General features: G+C 47.9%; 1 protein-coding gene across 50 annotated transcripts in view; it reads right to left on the reverse strand.

Annotated features, from left to right (window-relative positions):
• LRRFIP1 (LRR binding FLII interacting protein 1) overlaps positions 1-18729 on the reverse strand; it is a 131267-nt gene that overhangs the window by 9324 nt on the left and 103214 nt on the right. For 37 of the 50 annotated variants that reach the window (XM_036901110.2, XM_036901104.2, XM_057503381.1 and 34 more), the window contains 9 exons: positions 16704-16739; positions 16194-16319; positions 14604-14675; positions 12762-12932; positions 10580-10672; positions 9675-9767; positions 8440-8532; positions 6955-7096; positions 1646-4714 (listed from right to left, as the gene is read on the reverse strand). In XM_036901110.2, coding sequence (XP_036757005.2) covers positions 3006-4714; positions 6955-7096; positions 8440-8532; positions 9675-9767; positions 10580-10672; positions 12762-12932; positions 14604-14675; positions 16194-16319; positions 16704-16739 — 2535 coding nt within the window. In that variant the 3' untranslated portion in view covers positions 1646-3005. Of the gene's footprint in view, positions 1-1645; positions 4715-6954; positions 7097-8439; positions 8533-9674; positions 9768-10579; positions 10673-12761; positions 12933-14603; positions 14676-16193; positions 16320-16703; positions 16740-18729 lie in introns of those variants that run through there. The other 13 variants (XM_036901140.2, XM_036901145.2, XM_036901146.2 and 10 more) reach the window with 8 other exon arrangements.

Here is an 18729-nt window from a genome sequence, read left to right on the forward strand (position 1 = left end):
ATATGTAAGTCTGGATGTAACAGAGGCAGTGGGTGGGAGAAGGGAGAGAGTGAGGGGTTTTTCTCTGTGTATGATTGCCCTGCTGAATAAGCACGTCGTCTCACATGATGCATGCACACCCACCCCTTCCTTTCCTCCTGGAACCTGGACATTTGGAATTAACCTTAGTGCTGTGTTCCTGTCTCGATGGCCATGGTGGCATCCTGTGTAAGGCGTTCTCCTAGGAGAGGAGTCTACCCATAGAAAACAGGGACCCCAAACCATGTAACTCACAGGAGTATTCTAGGATCCTAGTGACAGTGGAAATTTAAACATTCACATCATTAGATTTCCTGTTAACTGTAAATACCAAACATCAAAGTACTCAGAGCACATCACATCCCTACAAACTCTTTAAAAATCTTTACTGCTTCCCAACCTTTGTATATTGCAACACAACAAGCTATAATTCAAAATTCTGTGAATTACACTTCATTATAATGGAACATACACATTTTACATCCAGTAGGCATGTTCTGGTTTGGGGCTGAAACAGAGCCCAGCTTTCTGATTTAAAGTGCCAGCAACCAATTCCTCTGTTCTGCACGAAGGGGAAACCTCAACAGTCTCTGGGGATGTGGTTGGCAGCTAACTTTTCAATCCTTAGCTCTGAGTCTGAATCTTCTGACTTTGAAATCTTTCCAAATTGCCTTATATACCTCTTTGCCTTAAACAGAATATACATAGGGAACAGGTAACCAGTTCCCTATGAACATCAGTTACCGTGCTGGGCTATGATGTCATCCCTTGGAGCAGAGTAATTGGTGTGCACCATGCAGGTCCTTAGATTATCAGAGATGGTGTTGGTGGTGCTCATTCCTGTTTGCTTCTTTGTTGCCAACTGCCTAATTCTCGGCTGTCCACTCCCACTAGATGCTGGGCCCTGTCTGTTTGTTCACTGGCCCAGTGCCTTCCATATATTTATGAAGTGATCAAAAATATTTATTCGCTGGCTAGCTTATTTTTACATATGCTGTTGAGTAATGGGAAGGAAAGAACTTAAAATGGTCTGGTGACCTTGCCGCTCAGTGAGCTTGCCTGTTGAATCACCCCCCCCAGAGGCCTTTAGAGCAGTAAGGAGAGCCATTTCTCAGTGGAGCATTCCAGTAGGAATGCAGCTTTGCTAACATTAGGGACATGGGCTAAACCCTTTAAAGTCCTTTGCAGCCCTGGCCCTGATCCCCTAGCAAGCCTCATATTTTCTATTTATAAGGCACAAGTGGAGAGGACGTCTCGGTCCCATTGGTCTCTACTTTAGGACACTTATGCAGAAAGAGTCAATATTTATTTTCATCACACTCTCTAAAACATTCAAGTCTTGGCACTGGTAAGCAGAGCCACAGGAAGGAGGTCCTTCCCATTGGGGCTCTTCCATCAGAACCTCAACAGTCTCACAGGAGGGGAAGATCCTCTCAGTTCTCCCAAGTTTGGCCCAACACTAGGCCGGGTCTAGACGCCAGGAGAAGACAGTCATTCATTACTGGCAATACAAACCTCCAACTGGCAACTGGCGTCCCAGAAAAAGAGATACTACTTTGAAGAGGGGATTATGTGCAACAGCAGCCACAGTCAGAATTCAAATAACCCAAAAAGTGGAATCACAGGCTTGTAAAATTATAAAATGTTTTTATTTCAATTGCATAATAACACTTATGTTTGCCTCAAATTCCATTGAGGTTTTGCTCTTTTGCACTCAGTTATATCCTGTAACAGTAATATGAATTCATATAATCTCATAAAGTGTCAACAGCACACCCAATGAACATTCCCTTGTGATGTTAGTATTTTACAATTACTTTTTAATTTAACTTGACAATGGGTTTTTTTACATGCTTCTTTATACAGAAAATATAAATTTCCTTAAGGAAAATCAAAACAAGATTTTTGTAATAAGAATATACTGAGAAACAACCAAGGAGACTATTTATGCCCAAATACCAAAAGTAACTTAACTCTTTAAAACATCCTGTTACAGCCTAATCAGCAGCTTGCAAAAGAATAGTAGCCTTTTGTACTGCTCTTCTGAATAATGATCAGACAACTACAAAGAGAAGTGATTTTAAGGTAAAAAAAAATCTATTTTAGAAATGACTCCCCCACCCAAATACTACAGTAGGAAATGCAATTGCAATGTGTTATCTCTTTCACAAAAAAGGATTTAAAAAAATCTTTGTATAAAATAACTTTGGTACCCACTTGACAAGAAGTGAAGTTGAATTTCCTACAAAGTAAATTCAGGTATCATCAACAGTAAGATTTGAAAGTACTGGTCTGAGATAAACTCGACCTGGGCGAGGTAAAGGCAGGTAGGTGAGCTCTCTCAAGTGCTGGCAGGCATTTACTTGGTATCCCTGCCATGATTAGTTATTGTTCTAAGGTGCAAATCCTATCACTCAGTGACCTATATGCTATTTGGCCATTTATCTCCTTCAAAATTTATTTTCAAAAATAAAATAACATATAGATTATAATGTGCAGATCAAAATCCAATAAGAAAATACATATATTTGAATGAGACTCATTAATTATCAACTACACTCATAATGTGGAAATCTCAGAATGCTATTTGGTCATTTCAATTAGATGCCGTTCTGGACGAGAATATCCACATTCCTATCAGTTTAAGGCAAATGTTAAATATTTTGATTCCCATTTTAAGCAGAAATGCCAACAGCATTACTCGAACAGGTGTCTGATACCACCTTCTAGTACGCTCTCAATCAGGAACTTCAGCTGATGACAGCTGTGTCTTTCCACTCTGGGGTGAAACCTTAATGATGAAATACAATCTATGAGTAACGATCTCTAACTGAAAGTAGTAGCTAGTGCTGTGGTCAAGTGTCATACGGTGCATCTCTCTCAATCTAGAACATCCGTGAACCTCCCCAGCGGGGGTGACGGACACAAGCCTCTCGGCTGGGACTTACTGGGCAGTCCTCGGCCCCCTCGAACACGCCGCCCCCGGCCTAGGACAGGGAGCACTCTTCCCTGCTTTTGCCCTTCTCGCCCCTGCCTTGTGTCCCTCTGCTGTCCGACTCCCCGGCTGGTGCCAGGTTGTCACCCTCTGGACCGGTGCCATCGGGAGCCCCCCTGACTACCTGAGTTGGATATTCTGACATCTCATGCCCTTCTGTACCTTCTGTTTGGGAGGCATCATTCACATCCCCTGAGGGACGTTCGAGCAGGGCCCTGCGAGGCGCCTCTTCATTCTCCGGTCCCGGAGGATTGCTTTGAGCGGTGGCGTCTTCTTCGCCATTATCCTCTGTCACACCTTCATCTAATTCTTTATCCCTGGCAAGAGTGCCTGATGACGGAACTGCAGCATCTTCAAAATGTAACGTGTCTCCTTCAGCTATTACTTCTCCTGCCTGAGTGTTTACATCATCATCTTGGTTAAATTTTCCATCCAACTCAATTTTAGGATTTTCTGGACAGTCAACATCTTCACCGCCTCCTGCTACAACCTGTTGGGGATGTTCAGTGACCTCACTTGGTGCTTCTACGACTGGACTTCTGTCAGTAAATCCTACCTGCTCTTCCTCCTTAACTTCACTTAAATCTGGGTCCTGAAAAGTTAACTCTTTCTTAACCTCGTTAAGGGTTCCGGCCGCCGCTGGTATTTTTTTCTTCTTGTTTTTCTTTTTCTTGTTTTTTGTCTTCTTTTGTGACGAATCCAGTGCGTCTGCCTGCTGGTCACTCTTTTCTTCATCAGGTTCTCTCGTGTCTGCGGGTTCACTTCCAGCATCCACTGTGCTGGGACCTGTCCCCTGAGGACTGCTTAGGGCCGCTGCAGAACAAGGCATGCCTGGGACTTCGGTCTGCGTCAGTTTCTCAGCCCTCGGTTCCCTTTCTTTGTCCTCTTGTTCGGTGTTTTCCCCACCCACTTCTGTGCTCTGACTCGGGACCCCCTTGGGCTCAGCCACTTCCTGGACGGCAAGTTCTTTCTCTAGGTCGTGCCCCGTGCTCGGGTCCCACTCTCGGGGGCCACCGACTGCACATGTTCCGTCATGACCTTCGGTGCCATCGTCATACCTGGGAGGGCTTGAGGCTACTGTGCCCACTTGCTCCCCAGATCCAGTTAGCCCTGCCCCCCCCACACCTCCCATGGGGCTCACACTCTGCCCCCCAGTGTCTGCACTGCCAGCTTCAGCTGTTTGTAAAGGAGCAGGGTCCTGACATGGTTTTGTGCTGGCCTCTCCCAAGTTGGTTTTAAAATCGTCTTTGTCTTTTTCCTGTTTTTCTGCACATTCTTCACTTCGGTTTTTGCTATCCGAGGCATTACAACTCTCCTGCCCAGTCACAGGACCCTGGATTTCACCGTCTAATTCACTCAGACATTTGGACACCTCAAGGGGAGCTCCTATCCTGTCGTGGGGCGTGTTTGTGCCCTCGTGTGACTGAGCCTGCTGTGCTTCTTCCAGGAAGGGGGTGTTCTCTAGAACTTGGTCTTGAACCTGCTCCTTGTGTGCGGCACCTGCTAACAGCCCTAGGGAGGAGGCACTGTCTTCGGAGGTTTTCTGGTCCTCGGCATCCTCACCAGGATGGGACACCTCTGTGTCCATATGATCCTTTACTGGGTCCTCTTTGTGCTGTTCTTGCTCAGTATGCTGCAAGATTTCTCTTTTCCCCTCATTCTCCACAATTTCATTTTTCACCTCCACTTCATTGGCTCTTCCTAAAAGACCATTGAGAAAATTGAAGGGACCCCATGATGTGGTGACCACTCAACATATATCACAGCGTAAACACACGTTCTCATCCCCCCGACCCCATTCCTAAGAAGAGAGAGAGTCATCACAGAACCACGCAAACAGAAGCCCCTGCCAGGTCTGTGCGGCAAGCAGCCATTGCATTAGCAATGTTCGATCAGTGCAGGCCACTGCCCGTCTCGGAGGCAAGAGGGGCCACTGTGTGTGGGCTGATTTCAGAGGTGAAGTTAAGTTTTAACAGGAAGAGCTCTGGATCAGGCAGCCGAACAATCCAAAATGATGGGTTTAAGAACGACTTAAGGTTCTGCTCCCCATTCTCACTTCCAAACACACATCTGGGCTACTCACCCCTCCAGCCGTCACACTTACTGCACATCACACAGCCCGAAAAGCAACTTTCAAAATATTTATAAAGTAAACATTCAGTTCACATTAAGAAACTCAGCCTCAAGGCCAACCTCAAGGAAGATACTTTGGGATCAGTTCAGAAAAAAGAAGTCCACCCGCACCAGCTGGTCACTGTCTTCCTAGGAACACAGTCTGTGCCTCTGCTCTCTTCCCGGGGGGCCGGGGGCTTCCCGGCAGGAGCAGACACTAAGGTCAGGATGACCACTGGGCCATTCAATCATTCACCAACTGAAGAATCATGAATTAAAGAACATGTTATGGCTTTGGAATGAACAGCTGTATTTTAGATTCTCCAAACATAACCCCAGCATCATAGCTACCATATTACTGAAAGTCAAAGCTTGATACTTTTATAACCCAGTGGTCTCCCCGTGGGGGAGGTGTGCACACACCCCAGGAAAAATGGGGAAAGTAGCAGCACCTGTGTTTAGTTAGTTTTGCTTCACCCTTTACAAATTTCTACAGGTATATATGTCTTATAATGTCTATTTTTATATTAACAAAATAGTAGACATATATAAATGAGCAATAAGCATATATGTTGGAAAGTTTCCAAAATTCTTTACAGACAAGGATTTGTGATCAAAAACATTTGAAGATCACTTTCAAAACTGGTATTGCTATTTTTTTTAAGGTTCATTTCACAGCGGTTATCAAAGATTTATAAAATGTATATTTGAACAAGAGCAGCCTGGTCAAATTCCTAGCTGCTCAGGTAGCTAACAGAAAGGTATGGTGGGAATTAATGGATTTATTTTATCTTCCTTCACAACTTTAACCCATTAAAAGAGCTGTAACCCTTTAACAGTCCTAGAGGTAATAGGGTACTGCCTGAGGAAGCCTGTCCTGAGAATCCGGGGCCTACAGCCGTCTGCATTTCCATAACTAAAAATAAACAGGATGAAATCATTTAAATGGAAATTAAAGTCAAGGACCCTGACCTTATTCCAGCCTCACTGTAAAGAGCTGGACCCCAACTGGAAGCCAGAGGAAAGTGAGGCCACATCTGGGGGGGGTCACTTCAGGCTGCACCCCAGATTCTGAGGGTGGATCCCACTGCCAAATATTATGACAGATGTTGATTGGTGAATCTTTTCAGATATTTGCAAACTGTATAAAATATTCCTATAATCTACTGGATCCCCCAATTTATATTCTTCCAGAAACAAAAGCATGATGTCCAAAGCCCCAACCTCTGACAAAGGGCAAGTGTGTTTAGATTCCTGCCGGTAAGGAGCACACTCCGCACTGACCGCGCTCTGCGCCCAGGGCTGCCTGGCCCTCCCGAGCGGTAGCTTGGGGGTGGTAACCAGGACATGGTCTGCTGTCCAGTCTCCTTGTGCCCCCAACGTGCTGAGTGGTGTGTGGGTGCATGTTGTGGGCTTGCAAATACGTCCACTAAATTACTCTATAGCCTCTGCTCTTCTGCCCGACCCTCAGACGGTTCTGCACAGATTAAGTCAGCCACTCTTGGCAGCACAGGTCTCAGGAAACCGAACAGTGCTGTCCCAGCTGTCACCTAGTGTTCAGACCGTTTTCCTTGCATCCACAGTCTCACTTGGCGGCTTTGAGAAGCAAGAGAAACGTATTCTTCAGCCCCAGGTGGTAAGCACTAAACAGAGAGGCACGCCAGACAACACGTGCGGGTGGTCACATGGCTGGCGAGGAAGTCCCCGTGGAGTGACAGAACAATGGCATGCGGTGTGATTGTTAATTGATCAGTGATGATTACTTCAAATTTAATAATGCATGGAAGGTGAATCAATGCTGCCTGGACCCCAGGAAAGCAAGTACTTACCTGGCATCTCGTCCCCTGGTGTCTGGAGGGCATTCAGCTCTTCTTTCTCCATCTTGGTTGGACCTTGGTATCCGAAACTACTTAGAGTATCTGAAGTCTCTCCGTTGGTAGCTATTTCTGAATTTAGGATTATTCCGTGTTTCTGGGAACAAAAACAGGCCCATCGTAGTGCTCGCTGAGTGATACTAGGTCAAACTCTATTTTAGTAAGAACAATAAAAAAGAAACTATTTGTCCTAGAGTAGAGGAAAGTTCTACAGGGTAAAGAAGAGCCAGGCCCCACACTTGTAAGCACTCTGTCAAGACATGCAAACCGGGACATCCGCCTCCAACGGCCCCCCTGACACGCTGTGGGCCGGGCCTCGGGCTGCTGCCAACACTTCCAGCGGGCGTGTCTGTGACCGCAGCGAATGGCCTGCAGGCTGCCACAGAGTGGGGCACGGACAAACCACTGTAAAGTGGCCTCTACTTTAGAAACTCTGGTTGCATTCTTTAAAGAGAGAGACAGACATAAAGAAAGAAATATGCACATGTTCTGAAAGGAATGAATGACATTTACGTTACAGGAAGAATTAAAAAGTGGCTAGAATGCTTGGAATGTTCAAAAGAAACACAACCCCTGCTCACTGCACAGTGAGACACTTGAACGCCAGCGACACTAGCCCACTCCAGGAGCCCTCCTTACCAGCCCTCCCTCATGCCCTCACGACCCCTGCTGCCCTCAGCGCCCCCTCTCGGCTGGAGGGGTTCCCCAACACTGTCCTCACAGCCTTGGTGAGGACAGCATCATGACCCTGAGCTCTAAGCTGGCCCCTCTGGTCTGCTGCTCTGGCCTTCGCCCCTGAATAAAAGCAGCCCACACTGATTTGTTTCCATTGACAGGCAAGAATTTGCCCAAGGCTGTACCCTCTCTGAACCCTGCCTCCCACAGTGCCGACTGCCCACCCAGAGCTCTGACCCCTCTACTGCTGCCTGCGGGTTTTTTTTTACTCCGTGTCTAGCCAGCAGCGAAGACCCCTTGACATGGCCCAGGTAGTGCATGGGACTTTCCTACAATCCAGTGGGTCTCAAGGCTAATCAGCGAGCCTTATGCATACCACAGCCCAGCTAAACAAGTCCTTAAATTAGCCTTTAATACAAAGAAACAAATACATCCTCTAACTCTGAGTTAATGTCCCAGAGAGCTTACTAACAAGTATGAGAAAAAATTTTAACAGTCTATTAAAAAAAATTCTTGGAAATCAGAACTGCTTTCAAGATCAAATAGGCTAATAAACATCTCAAGGCAAGGGGCACACCTCCCTGGATCTACATTCACTTTACAGGCCACTTCAGTGTCAGTTAACCTAGGATTTAATTAATTAACAGAACTAAAATCAGGGGCGTAAAATTCATGCCAGTACAAAACGTGTTCACTCTTGAGAATCCCGGCATTTGCTGCTGTCCCCTGGATTTTTTTTTTACTGTACTTCAGCTTCATTCATACCTTTAATTCCTCTTTCAGCGTGACTACTTCTTCTCTGAGATCATCTCGTTCACTCCTTACGGAATCAAAGAACTCTTTCTGTCTCTCTAAAGCCTGAGTGTGCAGCAGAGCAAAGAGAGAGAAGATTCACCCAGGTAAGCAGACGGCTTAAGGAGCAGGAACAAGGCGGCGGCGGCTACTACGTAAAACACTGAAGAGTCAAGGCGTTAGACAGAACATGCTGAAGACACAAACGAGACGCAGGTGACAAGCCTCTCAGTTAGCTCACGCCAGCCAAGAAATGTCACAGTTCGTGCTCCCTGAAAGGCATGAACTGTGTGAAGGAGGCTATTTCATTTGCATCATTTTCTAGCTTGTCTGCGGCTTCATAGCATTGAGAGAGGATGGACAGAAGGGATGGACCCACTTAAATGAAGTGTAAATGAAGAATATGAAGAATGCTTAAGAACCCCCAAGCAACAACTATTCTGGCAACTTTGACTATTTTTCTACATTGACTCTTGGAGTTTGTCACAGATGAACATAAAGTGGTCCTAACTCCCACAAAATCCTAAGTCAGTGTTGATAAGAACATTAAAGTCAAAGCAAGTCACGATGTGCATGCACTGAAGATGTGCGCAAACGTGTGGAGACCATGGGCAGAGCTACATGTGGTGCCATGGCCAGCAGTGTGAGCGCTGCAGCTTGGAGCTATCTGTCCTCAGGAAGCACGGCTGTGTCTGTGAATGGGGGGCCTTTCTTCCCACTCATCCCTCCCAAAGGCAGCTGGGCTGCCCCTTCCTTTCCTGTGGTGGGAGAAGGGCCCAAGGCCTCCCCAGGAAGATTTCAAGGTGGGAATACGTGGGGCACACACCTGCCATCTGCAGCCTCCTTAAACCCCTCTGAGTCCAGGCAAGGCCGGACAGGGACCCTCAAGAGGGCTGAGACTGTGCACGTAAGGCCTGCCACGGAGAGCCTTCCCGGCCCCTCCCTGTGCCACCAGGCCGCTCCCAGTGGAGGTGGAGAGCCCGGTTACTGTGGACAAACGAGAATCTCCACAGCACAAGTCAGCTTCAACAGCAGTTAATATCAACATGGGTAAGTGAATGTATTCACTGCATTTATTATCTCTGTGTCATGTAGGGGTTGCATGCGTACTCATACAAGCGTTTGCGCGAACCAAAGATTCTAGAAGCACGAAATTTGCTAAGCAGACTGCCCAGGTGAACGGGTTTTCAAACACTGGAGAGTCCTACCCCTATCTTTTTGTCTTTCCACTCTATTGTTTCCTGAAGATCAGAAATCTCCCTGATATAACCCGCCTGTTTCTGCTGTAGCTGTCGGATTTCCTGAAGAATAGGAACAGACAGAAAGAAAGCAGATAAAGGATTAAACAGGAAGAAAAACTCCGGGGCTAGATAACCTGAGAGTTCTGGCCGTCAAGGGGTCAAGAGACAACATGTGGAGAACCGGCCTTTTTTCTCTCATGAATCCTGTGCTCACTCGGTTTCCCTCTCCTCCACAGCTGCAAGACGAGCAGGAAGATATCCTGCCTGGGTGAGAGTCTGACTTACAGGCACTGAAGACATCATCAAATCGAAACCAGTCCTATTTGCTGCTGTGGCAAATGACCACCCATCTGTTCTCTTGCAGTTCTGGGTAAAGGTCACAGGTCCAAAGTGAGCCTTATGGGCGAATATCAGGTGTGGGCAGGGCTGGGTTCTTTTTGGGAGGTTCGGGGGAATCTATTTCCTCCCCTCGTTTGGTTTCTAGAGGCCGCCCACATCCCTTGGCTCGGGGCCCCTTCCTCACACTGCTCTGGCCTTTGTTTCCACCTGTTTCTGCCTGAGACCCCCTGCCTCCCTCTTGTGAGGACCCTGAGATGACTTGGGATGACCCGGGACCATCTTCCCGTCTTCGTCCCATCTGTGGAGCCCCTTTTGCCGTGTAAGGTGGCACGTCCACAGGCTCCAGGACCAGGATGTGGGCGGCTCTGGGGGCTGCCGTACCTCCCAAGACAAACAACGTCAGCGAAGAGTGGGACTCCTCACAGTGAAGGGAACTGGTTCCCGAAGCCTGGGGCATCTGCCTCAACTCTCAATTTTTCAGTAACTTCAGTAAGGAACCAACAAAAGAAAAAGAAAGACGAACCACCACCCACCTCGAGCAGCTCTTCCCTTTGCTTCAGGGCCTCTTTCACCTCAGCAAACTGGAACCGCAGGACACTGTGGGCGTGCTGCTCCCTGTCGAATTCCTGCGGAGGAGGAGGGGGGCACCATGCAGCCGCGGCCACGGCTTCCTGTCCCGCTGGTTCATGTTCCCGTGACTCACACTCACCTCGGAACACAGCTCCTGTCACCAGGCCGTCAGCATTTCCAAGGCCTTTTTAACAACACAAACCCATTTCTCTGCAGTTTCTAGAAGACACCCCTATAATTTACTGTAAAATGAACCTGAGGAGTTGATGCACTTGACAGGTTTCTGATTTCTTTCCAGGTGAACAGTGGCTGAGGGAGGGTCCCCCTCCAGGGTGCCTGCTGTGTCCACAGGGCTGTGTGCTGAGGGCCAGAGGCAGCTATGCAGAGGACTACATTCAAGTATGACAAGGAATACTCTTCAGGATGAAAAGGGGGATAAGTATTGTCTACCCTGGCAAGCCTATCTCATAACAGGGGATGGCTGACCCTGGACTCCAGGGCCTAAACAGGAGGAGGTTGGGGAAGCAAAGTCACTTGCCAGCACAGAGTGGCTCTCCCAGCCCCACCCTGCCCGGTCACAGCAGCACACAGCCCCTAACGGCGGTTTGGTACCCCGCTACCTGCCACTAGCTCAGGGGGCAGCGGGCACACCTTCCCTACATGTGTGGGCTGGGTTATTTCAGGAGGGAGCTCATGGGAGCTTCTCTTGTCTGCTCACCTGCTTTCTGAAGGATGGGTACCCCCTAGCTGGGACAAGGCCCTATTGGGCTTTGGTGGGTCCGTGGGCCCCAGCTTGGGATAATATTGCAGATGGCCCAGCTTCTCCGGGCTCAGACCTGGGAGTTCTTGGTAAGCTTCTCCTTTGTTTCAGAGTTCAGCTCTCAGGAGCTTCATGAATAAATACTTCTTTAGCTTCCAAGTCAAGCCTACAGCAGTCACAGGAGGCCTTTATGTATGTACTGGCACCTTGGTTTTTAACCCTTGCAATTTAGAGGATATAGCTATTTTAAAAATAAAAAGATAATGAAACTTACAAATTAAATTTTCATTATCTCAGCAATTCTGAAAAATTGGACAATATTCTAGGGTTTGATAAACTAATTCTCAGAAATATGAAAAGCAAGTATCCCTTGCTCTGTATCTCACAAAGAATGTCTAAGCCCAGCCTTCACCAAACAGCCCGCTGTCATTCATTTCAACATATGCTTATGCTCTTTGCTGATACCATAAATTTACACGTTAATTTCAGGTGTTTTTAAAGAAAGCTCAATAACACTCTATACTTCACTGAGCTTAATGAAGGTATTGAACTGTTAAATGGAGTGTTTCTTTTCCCAACTGGTGGAAAATAAATGAATTTTCTTAAATCTTTGCTACTTCCAACTCTTTCTCTACAGTGTTAAGTGACAACAAAACAAAAATCAGGGGCTGTGTATCACTGGGAAGTGTGGACGTACCCAATCATGCCTGTCCAAACATGGTGGCTTTCCGTAGGTGTGTTTTCCCATGGGCATGACTGTACCTTACATGCCAGACACAAATGTTCTCCTTGTAAAACGTCTCTAGTCAACATTTAAATTGTATGTATCAACATTTCAAGTTCCTTAGCAAAGAGCAAGGCTTTCTTATTTCCAGACATTTGGGCTTCCTGGACAAGCAGAGGACCATTGTTGAAAGGAACCATTATACAGCTGACCCTAAATGAGGGGGTCAGGGACACCAACTCCTGTGAAGTCGAAAATCATTGTGTAAGTTCTGACACCCCCAAAACTTAACTACTCATTGCCTACTGTTGACCAGAAGCCTTACTGTAACATAAACGGTAGATTAACACATCTTGTATGTTATACATATTATGTAATACATTCTTACAACAAAATAAGCTAGAAAAAAGAAAATGTTTCACCAAATTGTCACAAATCTCCTAAACATTTTCCAATATATTCACGGAAAAAAATCCATGTCAAGTGGACCTGTGTAGTTCAAACCTGTGTTGTTCAAGCGTCAACTGTATGTATGTGTGTATATATGTATATATGTGTGTATGTTATATACACACATATATACATATACACAATCACTATGTATATATGTATATATTATATGTGATCTACATACACCATCCTTTCTCACACTAAAGCTTACTTTGTTTTTCTCTTCATACTGTCGCCTGGATTCGGCCAGCTGTTCTTCGAGCTCCAGCAGCGTATCTTTCAGGGTATCAACCTGGTACATGAAATTTGTCTTTTCGTTGTCTAGCTGAGCGTTGGAAACCATAGCCTTCTTATATTTCTCTTCAACTTCTGCTAGTGAGTCCTGCAGAAACCAGGGCGTAGTTTTTATTTGTAGTAAGAAAACAAAAACAAAGATTAGTTTAGTATTCCTTAAAATAAAACAAAACAAGAAACTCAGCCTAAATTTAGACTTTTTTTCTTGGAATAAGTAAACCAGAATAAGAAACACATGGCAATTTCAAATGCACAGAAATTCCCCGTTTTCAATTTGATCAAATTCTCACTGCTCAGAAAATTAGTTATGAACTGTGTCCAGGGATGAAAACAATTCACACAGTCATTGGGACAGGTCGATGGAGGGAGGGAAAAGGTTCAGGTCCTGGGGCAGCAGAGTCCTGACCGCACGGTTCGGGAACCTGCTCTAGTGGGTTGCGCTGTTCGACAGGTCTCTGAAGTCATCACTTAAGGTCTGTGCCCAGGACTTGGGAAAGAGCCAGGACGTGATGGCGGGGGAGCACAGCACAAGCTGCTGCTCACTCCTGTCTGTGGCTGGGAACAGGCGAGCAGTAAGTGGAATATCCGATTTTCAACCCACAGGAAAATTAAAGTCTTGCTGGGTAGGTGCTGGGAAGACAAAGGTCATTCCTTTTAAAGCCCAGCCCAGGGAGGCTTGCAGAGTAAACTCGGCCCTCCCACGGCTCACAGTCCTGCAGTCAGTACAGCAGTGCTTTGGCTCAGGGGACGGTGACTCTGGGCGAATGGAGAGAAGAGAACCCCTGGGGTGTGAGCCACCCAAAGTTAAGGGGAGGGGGGCACTGCGTGGCCAGGGGCGGCAGGGGTCACGAGGAAGGAGGCTTCACGGACACCTGCTGGTCTAGCCTGTACTGAAAACCTGGGGCCAGTGATTCCCGGGCTGGTTCAGTGGCTCCCTTTCCATGTGAGCTGAAAGCCAGTCATAATTCCCCCCTTTTCTAAAGACAGGTGACAAATATGAAAGTGATTAGTCATGTTACAACAAACACATCATCTGATACTGAACTCAGACTACTTTTCGGGTACTTTCCCGGGAACCGAAAAGAAAATAACAAGTTTGGCATCTATTGCTAGATCCATGATGTGCTATAAGCTGCCTAAGCGAAGACAGAGAACACAGTCCCTGACTGTTCACTTTACCTTCAGGGGATGCAGTGACTAAACTTCCTGGCTGGCACAAGGCAGTGGTTCCGTATTCTCAAAGTACTGTGTGTTCACTCAAATAAATCTGAGATGATGCACTGCACATTCAGACACTGCTTCAATTAGTAAAATTTTACAGTCTGCAAACAATTTGGGTATTTCACAGGCATAGCAATAAGGACTGCCTTATTGGTAGACGGGAGATATTCTGAGAGGTAAATTAAATGAAGCATCATGTGTATGCAACTGCTACAGAAAGCTCAGAAAACAAAATCCTTCAAACGTATGGTGTGCTTCTGTGAGAAGTGAGAAACCGGGAGGGAGGGAGGGTGAGTACGAGACATGCATCAGAAAACACGTTAGTAACTTCTCCTGCTGAGGACTACTTTCCAAGTCTTGGCTCCAGAGCGGCACCGGGGGATGGGACGTGTGCACACACCCGTGCAGACATTCCTGCCGTGGTGAGCTCTTCTCCAGCCTGGGGGCCCTCTTTGGAGCAAGCATGCAGTTCGAATGTCCTCTTTAGGGGTTTTGAAAGTTAAGCTGGGTTAATATCATTGAGCCCGTAAACTGGTACCTTCAGCTCTTTCAACCCCCGCATGTATTTGCCTTCTACATCCTGAATCTGGTCCTTTAACTCATTGAGTTCCTGGAGAAATGGCAAAAAAGGCAAACGAAGTCAAGGGGAAAAGCTAACCAAGACCACAAAGAGGGATTCCCTAAAGCTTTTCCACTTTTGGGTAGTTTCCCTTCTTTGGGCAACCTGAGCAGCGGTTTTCTTTTCATGTTTTTAAGTAAGTGCTAAAGGAAAAATAAGATAAATTTCAGTATTACAAAGATTAAAATTTGGGTGTGTCTCATAATTTCACACAATTTTATATGTTGAGGTATATATCTCATGATTTTGCATCGTTTTATAAAATAGGGAAAGAGCCTGGAAATGGAACAAATCGTTTTACTCATCTTCAGTAGTTCATTCAAGCTCTCTGGGCTCGTACTCTGCGCTAGATACAGTTTGATCCTAAAGACAGAAACCGCAGAGCATTGTTCCCGTGTCTACAGACTCTGAGTCTCTGCTGCCCCGCTCACCGCCTCACTCTGGTGTCCGGCATGAGACAGACTCAGTAAGTGCTTGCTGAACAAATGAATGGTGCTCACACCTAAGAGCAGAGATGAATTATGGTTGCAGCAAGTCTACTTTGACGTACCAAAGGAACGAACAAGGAGCTGCAGGAGGCTGAGGGGGGCACCGGGGCACATCCAGGAAGGGCCAAAAATCATTCTCACATAGTGCAGGAGTCAGGCGGCATCTGCAGGAGACCCACTCCCGCCGATGCCTAAATCCCTTTCCTGGCCTCCCGGCACACGGTCACCCAGCTGTTCAGACACCAGTGGCAGCCTCCCCTCTTAACCAGTTTTAATTATTGGAAAGCTCCTTCACAAATGAAGCCAAATCCAAACATTTAAGTCCCCCTCTGACCTCGGCTCTGCTCACTAGAGACTCAAATTTCTAGTAGCTTAACCTTCTTTTGGTGTCTCTTCTCGAGATGCAAGGCTCCCAGTTACTCTAACAAACAATACCGTACCTCTCACACCCTGAGCACTCCCACCTGCCTGGCCCTGTGCCACGTGTTAAGGATGTAACAATGTGTCATGTCTACATTCCAGTGAGAGAAGAAAGAATCTCCAAAATACAAGGCTGAGGTCTCCTCAGGCTTTCCACAAACAGAAGGGAAAGGGCACCACCACCAGAGGTGGGGATTCTCCAGGGCAAGGTGGTGGGGAGGGAGGAGTGGGCGATCAGGGTCCAACACATTCTAAGTACGGACACTGGATGTCCACACACGCTAGGCATGCAGAGGGCCAAGTGCCGCAGGGCAGCACAGCAGGGACACTCACCACAGTGTGCCCAGAGAGCAGAGGGGCCGCAGAGGGCCAGTGTGGGTCTGCCTATTCTGGGGGAAGGGGTGGGGATGGGCAGGGTCGGCTTTCTGCAGGAGACCGCAGCTGAGCTGGGTCTTGGTGTTTTAAGAACAGTGTGTTTATGGGAGGCAGGGGAGACTGGACAAAGAAGAAAAGTCAGGAACTTTATGGATTAAGTCTTTTTATATTGAAGGCTTATTTTCATAAAAGTTCCTCTAGGTCATCAGTCGGTAGAGAGCCTTACCTTGATTTCCCTAATGGATGCCTCGGTGTCAATGGAGATGGAGGTGTCCCCACTTCCCCTCCGAGAGGATGTCCCACCCAGGGAGGCCAGTGTGGCTGCAGACAGGCCGGACAGGCTCCGGGACCCCTAGAAGGTGCCAAGGACCAGAACGAACTCAGACAGACTGAAGTGACTGTACCCTTCTTTGAATTCAGTTTCCAAGTTGGAAAATCTTCAGTGGGATTACGGGGAGGAAGCCCACTGTGGGGGCCTGTGGATGACGCCTGGGAATCTGTCTGGATTAACCTTAAGCTCCACAGCAGGGCCCGCTGTAGATTCCTTTGTTCTGCAGAATTGCACACATACTGGAAGTGACTCCTAGGGGGTCCCTAAAGGATGCCACACCAACTGGTGGGCCACACGGAGGTGAACATCTTTATTAGAGATTGTGTAGCATGTTCGCTTGTCAGTTTCACCCAGAAAGTAGGCCCCCTGTGGTTTATACAATATAGTCTCCCAGAAATTCCTTACCTTCTCAGTGAAATCTTTTTCTGGTCTCTCTTCAACCTACAGAGGAAAATGGACAGATATTATTGAAAAGCATCAGATGGATAACATGGATTTAGAGGGTAAGAAAATAATAAAACATTAGCCTCTTTTGTTAGCTTAAAAACTGCTTTGCCAATGAGATTCCCTGATATGCTTCTGCCAGGCAGAGGAGACACAGCCATGACCCACGGGCAGCGCAGTGTGCCAGGAAGAACTTGGCTGTGTGGATTTCCAACTTGGACAATTTCCGCAGGAACATAATGACATCTAAGCAAAATACACACCGACCACGGAAAGACCCTTAATAAGGGATTTGCCAATGAACTGCACGTGAAGGGGTTTATTTATAGGCTTCTACAGTTCTGTGGGTAGGTCTCAGTGTAGCAGAGGCCAAAGCGCATCACATGTGCCGACCCGCCAGTCACTGCGGTTAAAGGGTGCGGGCAGCCCAGGGCCTCGGCACCGCGGGGCTTCCACTCCGGCTGCCGCTGACTCGGTCTGCAGGAAAGGGAGAGCCTGGGGCCGACTGCAGCTGTTTCCGTTCCTCACGCGTCACGGGGCCAATGTGAACATTCTGGTTTCGACATCCTGGGGCTGATGCCTAGACGGGGGAAGCCGGTGCGTGCAGGCTGGTGAAGGTACGGGAGAGTCTGCCGGGTAAGAAGTGGGACCCCAAGGACTTGGCTTTACACATCCTTCCTGTTGGGGCGTGCCCCCGAGGCCCCCAGAGCAGCCTACGGAGCCACAGAGGGGGCACCGGCGTTGACTCCGAGAGACCCTGCACGATGTGGGTGTCTTGGGGTCGAGAGGCTGCGGCTGGCATGAGTTCTAGTTGTTTCTTTGCTCAGCATCCAGCAGAGGTCGACTTCCTCTTTCTTTTTCTGGCACAGTGAGGGGCTCCTTTCCACCAGCCCACTAGGAAGGTCATGGGGCACAGGAAAAACCCATGCTCAGCGGTCCCGACTCTGGGAAAGCTGACCGCTCATAACGCTTTTCCCTTCGTGTTGCCAATCCCACCTCCGGTAGCTTGGGAATTCTTAAATCTCCTCGCCAGGGGGTCCCCTGCAGTGCGTGTGACAAGTGAAGATCACGTCTCTGACGCAGCAGACCTGGTGGGTGCCCTGCAGCCACTGGGCCAGGCAGGTGGGTATGCTCAGGGTGTTCAAGTTGGCCATCACAGATGGTCCAGATTACAGGCTGGGAGATCTGCATGGCAGGGTCCAAGGCCATGGCCGGGCGGCTCGCAATGCATACGCTGCCAGCACAGTGCTGTGCGCAGGAGAGCACAGGTGTAGGTGATCTGTAACGATGGCCACTCCTGTCTTGTGCCCACCCAGGCCCTCGCTGGCTGGATGCCCCTGCCCTCAGAATCCTGTCCCTAACCAGGAGGCTCACTAACGGCCACTCTCTCTCCTCCTAACTCCTCACACCTTCAACTTTCTCTCCAAAGGCAGGATCCCTGAAGCAATTCCTAAAATAACAGCAGTGTGACAGCCAATCAGCCAACCCAGAGGCCCGATGGAACCCTACAAAACACTCCATTAATCTCATGGAAGGCAACTGCAAAACCAGCCACTGATCTGAGGTTAGCCCTGAGGCCTGGCTCCCAGGGCCGCCACATCGCGTGTGTGCCTGACTGCAACGGATACTTGACTCGCCAGCCTTTCGGGCACCGGTTAGGAGCCCGTGGAAAGCAACACGGGCACAGAGCTGTCGCAGTCCCCGAGCTCCCACTAGATGGCGGCCTGTGCGAGCTCAGTGCGGCACCAGGCACTGCACCCACTTTAATCAACCCCCAACCCCGTCCCCTAAACAAAGGAACAGGTAACCCAGAAGGAATGTTTAACTTTGACAAAAAGCACAGCACTTTCTCTCTGAAAATAACATACAAGGAAAGGGATAGATGGAAGGATGTTTAGACACCACTGTGGCTGCTGAAGGACACGGCTGGGAACCCCGTGGCGTGGACACAGAGCAGCGTGGGGCACATGTGCTCCCGAGGCTCTGG

The sequence above is a fragment of the Manis pentadactyla genome, chromosome 6, assembly GCF_030020395.1.
Source record: "Manis pentadactyla isolate mManPen7 chromosome 6, mManPen7.hap1, whole genome shotgun sequence".
Lineage (NCBI taxonomy): Eukaryota > Metazoa > Chordata > Mammalia > Pholidota > Manidae > Manis > Manis pentadactyla.